At 45.5% G+C, this 5981-nt stretch overlaps 1 protein-coding gene across 1 annotated transcript in view; it reads left to right on the top strand.

The window, feature by feature from the left end:
• SRRM4 (serine/arginine repetitive matrix 4) overlaps nt 1-5981 on the top strand; it is a 129875-nt gene that overhangs the window by 78584 nt on the left and 45310 nt on the right. The window contains exon 9 of the mRNA XM_042780614.1: nt 3527-3683. Within this exon, the coding sequence (XP_042636548.1) occupies nt 3527-3683 (157 nt within the window). The remainder of the gene's footprint in view (nt 1-3526; nt 3684-5981) is intronic.

Raw genomic sequence — 5981 nt, forward strand, 5'->3', positions numbered from 1 at the left:
AATTGACTTGGGTGAAGGGGAAGGCAATGTACAATAAAGAGGAGGTCAGCACAAAATGACCAAGGCAGAGAAAAAAAGAGAAGCACAAAGAGTTAAAGGCAACAAAGGTGAATACTATTACATACTCAACCTGCAATATTAATAATTTATGAGTACATATGTATATAGACAATCTGTGAAGAGGTAGGAAGGCTAATGGGACTACACCCACAGATACTTATGTTTGACAGACTCTACCTCTACCTATGTATTTAAAGTGCTTCTAATATAGCCTTGAAGGTAGTAGAACATACAAAACTCAATGCCATTGAATCAATTCCAACTCATTATGACCCCCATTGGGTTTCTGACATGGTAAATCTTTATGGAAGCAGATTGCTCCATATTTCTCCCATGGAGTAGCTGGTGGGTTTGCTAACCTTCTGGTTAGCAGTCAAATGCCTTAGGCACTGTTCCACCAGAGCTCCTTAGTAGAACAGATAGTGGACAAAAGTTATGATGTCTTAATGACAACCAAAGACCTTGAAGGAACAAGTAAGGGTAGGGAGGCTCAGGACCATAATCTCAGGGGACATCAAGGTAAATTCACATAACATAGTCTCCAAAGACACAGGGAGACAATTAGTCCAAGGAACTAGTGGGCCATGTGACCTCAGACTACATGACCCTGAAACCAGAAGAACTAGATGGTGCCCAGCTACCACTGTCAACCAATCAGAAAGGGATCAGTGTAAGAGATCCTGGACAGAGTGGCAGAACAATGTGGAACAAAACTCAAAAAGTCACACACAAAAAATACCAGCTTACTGGTGTGATAGACACTGGTGACACCCCTGAGACTATGGGCCCTAGTTACCCTTCAGTTCTGGAATTGAATTTATTCCCATAGCACCAGCCAAACGATAGGCATATAAGATGAACATTTAGACCAGGTAGGTACACTTCTTAGAACAATCAATCATGGGAGATCGCTCAGAGGGCAGGAATGTGCTGGGAGAAGGACACAGGGCAAAGGTAATCACAGGGAGGAAGTGGGAAGAGATTGCAGTCAATGTCTTCGTCTCATCTACTTTGGTCATGCTGTAATAAGGGACCATTCCTGGAGAAGGATATCATGCTTGGCAGAGTGGAGGGACAACAAAAAAGGGGAAGGTCCTCAACAAGATGGACTGACACAGTGGCTGCAACAATGGGCTCAGGTATAGCAAGGATTGTGGGGCTGGCACAGGACCGGGCAGTGTTTCGTTCTGCTGTACATGAGGTTGCTATGAGTTGGAGATGACTCAACAGCACCTAACAACAACAACAGTCAATGTCATGAAAAAAACTAGGTATGAACTGTTGTATGGAAAATGAATTTGCTCTGTACACTTTCATCCAAATCACAATTAAATAATAATAATAATAATAAAACAGCATTTGCCCAGGGATAGAGCTCAAAAGGTGGGAGGGGGTGGGAAGTAAGGACAAAGGAAAGAGTTGGACACAGAAAGTGTGGGGGAAAAAAAAATAGAGTAAAGCAGCCCTGGACCTCAGGAACTGGCCTGGTGCTACCAGCTAGGCCCCAGCAATTGTTCTGAACATCAGCAACTCTAGAGAACATCAGCATGAGACAAGGCCACTCTGAGCTGGGTGGATCAAGACAAAAACAAGAGTACTCCGTAATCACATCTGAACACAGACAAAGCAAGAACTCTGTCCGGAACACAAGAATGACTAAAGAGCTCCTACCCTAGCTAATGTGAGTGACTACTGCTTCCTTCCCAGTCACAGACTTGTTGCCATCAAGTTGCCTCTGACTCGTGGTGATGCTGTGTATTACAGAACAACACACTGCCCGATCCTGTATCATCTTCATTGCTGGTTTGTCTGAGTCCATAACAGCCTTCTAGTTTGGAGTCAAATGCCTTAGGCACTATGCTCCCATAATAACAGCCTTAGCCTCAGTCTACTCTTCCCTCATGCTAGATAAGATTTATTAAGATACGTAATCATAGAATTACCCCCAAATTTCTGATGACATCCATTCTAGAACAAAGGCTCAGTCTCTTAAAAACTTCCCCAAATCACCTCCACAAGCCCAGATATTATAACACCCTCCCACAGAGACACACAGTGGATCCCTACAGTATACATTCTCCCCTGTTGCAATGGGCAGTAAACATGCTTGTCCAACTACTGGCTTGTTCCTCATGGCTGTTATCTGGAGGACACTGACACACTAAACTGAATCACAGGCATGGAAAAAAAAGTCTTGGTGGGCAAAGAGATCAAAGTCACTCAGCTACTAAGTGAGTGGCAGAGGTGAACGTGGGCCTTTCCTCTCCACCCCAAGCTGAATCAGCTGCCAGCAGCTCAGTGCTGGCCTGGGTGGGAGAACCGTGCAGGCCCTGTCTGAAGACATGCCTCATGGCACTGCGTTCTGCTTTCCCCACAACTTACCTGTTGGACAGATGGTTGCCATCCCAGCCCTCCTTCTGCTGCCACATATTCTGGTGGTATTGCCACCTGAGCTCCCAGGAACTACTGAGCTGCTGGGCAGCCATCCCAGCAGGCATGGGAGCAAGCTGCCTACAGTTGCTGACCACACACCCAGCAGAGGGATGATCAGGAAGGATTTAGAAGAAACAGGGACACTCCAGAGCAAGAATGAGAGGCACCGGTTCTTACAGTGCAGAAAACCCTACCCTGACCCTGGTTCTACCACTGACAAGCTATGTAAACTCAGGCAGGTCCCTAAATGTCCCTGAGCCCCAGCTCTCACATCTGTCAAATGGAAAAGTAATACCTGGGCTTGTGCAAATCAACAACATAGTGTTTTTATTACTCCTGTGTCCCAGAGAGCTAACAGGATACACAGAGTCCACATGCACCCTTGTCAAGGTGCCAGACATTCCTCTAGTTTCCACAACAGACAGAGAGGCCACATCTAGACCTGACAAGCTTGCAGAAGGCAGCTCTGTTTTGTCTGTGATTTTGTCAAAGTTTTGGGTGGCAATCAACAGGCTGCCTCTATTTTGCAGATGGCGAAGTTACATATATAACACACAGATACACCCAGTTATATTTGTAGACACACAGATGGACACACCCAGACATACACACAGTCACACACAGAACATTACACCAAATCAGGTCATACACCTGTCTCTTGATGGCTGTGTTCCCAGTTCCCCAAACTGCCAGATATACGAATAAATCATGGGAGAGTCAATGAATAAATGCATCCGTGGACAGGTGCGTAGTAGTGGGGGAATGAATGGACAGATGAGTGGACAGATGGACAGATGGGAGAAAGGGAAGGAAGAAAAGAAAAAGGGAGAAAGAATGGATGGAAGGGTAGGTTGGTGGACAGATATACCCATAAGCCAACTTTCATGTTCACTTTCATGAACTTTCATGAACTCAAACATACCCTGGGACAAAGTCGCACATGAACATATACAAATATGCACTCTATCATCCTCAGATCCTGTTGGTCCCTTAACCACCTCCCTGCCCTCAGCTCTCTCTCCCCTGCCCCCAGGCACCGTGGCCGGTCCCCTGAGGAAGGGCGGAAGTCCCGAAGGAGGCACTCCCGCCGCTGCTCCAAGACCCTCTGCAAGGCCAGCCCCGAAGCCCGGTCCAGCCACCCACCCAGCCAGCCCCTGCAGATGCTCCGCCTCCTGTCAGCCAGGGGTGTAGTAAGTATCCCACACAGCCTCCTCTGCTTGCCCTGGCCTTAACTCTGGGGGGAGGGGGAGGCACCAGTTCAGGGCAGGGTGTGATACATGTCAATGCAGTTTCTGGCAAAATTCCCCACTGGCTTCAGACCTCATGATTGGTTAACCAAATGGTCATTCGCCAGCCTCTGGCAACACTTGACTTGGGGCCTTGAAAATACCTGAGATTTTCATCAGGGAACTATTAAAAATAGTGTCTCCAGGTGACATCATAGGACTATGAGTTTGAAACACCATAGGTTTCTTTGGGGAGGAAAGAGAAAAGAGGGTCTTTGCCATAACAGAGGCACTCTAGTTTTTAAAAGAAGTCTGCATCTGTTCTGCTGGCTGGCCACCAGCACTGGTTACAGATTTGATTTTAACCATAAGCACCATCTTGAATTTGATGAGGATTTTCCTCCATGGCATTCATGTCACTTGAACTGTGCACCCTCAGGTGTCCACACAAAGTCTAGGGAGTTGAGGGTACCACTGCTGTCACTAGTTCCTTCCACAGATGGGATAGAAAAACCAAGGCCCAGAGAGGTTAAGGTCTGGGGCCAAGCTACAGAGCATGGCAATCTGATTTAGCAACCCGGCATTGGAGAGAACTGTGCAGTGCTCCCAGGTCAAAAGGAGGCACTGGATTTGACTGCATGGAATTTCACAACAGGAAGTTTCATGAGGGAGGGATTAGGAATTGGATCTGAATTCAAATCCTAGCTTTGTCAATTCCTGGCTGTGCAACTTTGGGCAAGATGCTTAACCTCTTTGAACCTTCCTTTTCTCATTGGTGAATTTGAAGTAATACCACTTCCTTATGGGGTTTTTTGGGGATATCAAATTAAACAAATAAGTGAATGTCTTTTATAGAGTCTAAAGAGACAGAGAGACAAATAGGAAGCAATTCAATGCTGATGACATTGCCTACAGTTGCTGTTAATGGCTGTAAAGGGACCTGTCTCCTCTAGTGACTATTGAAATTGAAAATTTCAGGGAGCTGCTCCCTTACAAAGTATGAAGTAGAAGCCAGGGAAAGCTCATGGGTGCTTGCATAGAGGTCCAGGAAAGGAAGGCAATGATAAACAACAGTTGGGCAAGGCTGACACAATGGTTATTATCTGCAGTGGATTCTGGGAAACTCTTCTTCATCAGTGAAAGTACACCTCTATCACCAAGGTCTTAATTTTGTCCAGATCCTCTGCCTAGCTGGAACCATCCACAACTCTCCCCAGACCCCTCCTTTGTAGAGATGCCCATGGATACTGAGGATGTGCAGATGGCAAATGCCCACTCCATTCTCCCCTGAATGAATGTCCTAAGAAGGAGTCTTCTCAGTATGGCAGAGCATCCAGAAGCCTGGGTTGAAATCTTGGCTTGGCTGGACAAATCATTTTCTCTCTCTCAGCCTCAGCTTCCTTATCTGGAAAATAGGCATAATTATCACACTTTTCTCCTAGGGGAATAGTTACAAAGGTAAACTTAAAAAATGAGCAGTAAGAGGTGAAAGAATGTTTTTAAGTTAATAAGGGCTGCCCAGTCTCTGTGGTGATGAAATGTGTGGCAGCCCAACTGGTGTCCCTAACTGACCCTCACTGAAAAGTAAAATTGGGAGCAACTGGCTTATACTTTCTCACTTGCCTGAGATGGTTTCCTAACAAGGCCATGTCTATCAAGATGTTGCAAAAAGCTGAGTCTGTCCTCCCACATCAATGGGTGAGGTTCCAAATTGGCTGTAGGTAGTCTGCTTTCCTAAAACACATAGGCTCTTGGTGGCTTTGGCATGAGGTGCCTGAATGTCCTCCATGGCCCTAGGTCCCATCAGAAGAGCTGCAAGACAGGAGTTTATTTGTACTTAGAAAGAAGTGGCCTTAAAAGCTCACCTAGCTCAATGCCTTGCTCATCAAAAAGATTCACAGAAAAGAAATGACTAACACAGCAGAGTTGTGCTCAAATCCTGGCTCTGAGTTTGGGGAAAGGATTTCTGAGCCAGTTTCCTCAGATAATCATAGTTCCTTATTCAAAAGGCTTCTTCTTAGTACAAAAACAAAGTGATGTAAACTTGAGCCCAGCACTTGGCACAGGAGCAAAAATCAGCAAATATTAGCATCCTAAGGAAGACAACATTCTAGAGCCTGGCTTGGCTTTTACAGTGTGGAACCTTGAGTAAGTTATAAACTTTCTGTGCCTCAATATCCAAAATGGGGGTAGCAGTAGGACCTACTTTATGAGATTGTTATGGGAATTCAATGACTTAATATAAGTAAAAAAAAAAAAAAA

The sequence above is a fragment of the Orycteropus afer genome, unplaced genomic scaffold, assembly GCF_000298275.1.
Source record: "Orycteropus afer afer isolate SDZICR_OR568_19922 unplaced genomic scaffold, OryAfe1.0 scaffold00048, whole genome shotgun sequence".
Lineage (NCBI taxonomy): Eukaryota > Metazoa > Chordata > Mammalia > Tubulidentata > Orycteropodidae > Orycteropus > Orycteropus afer.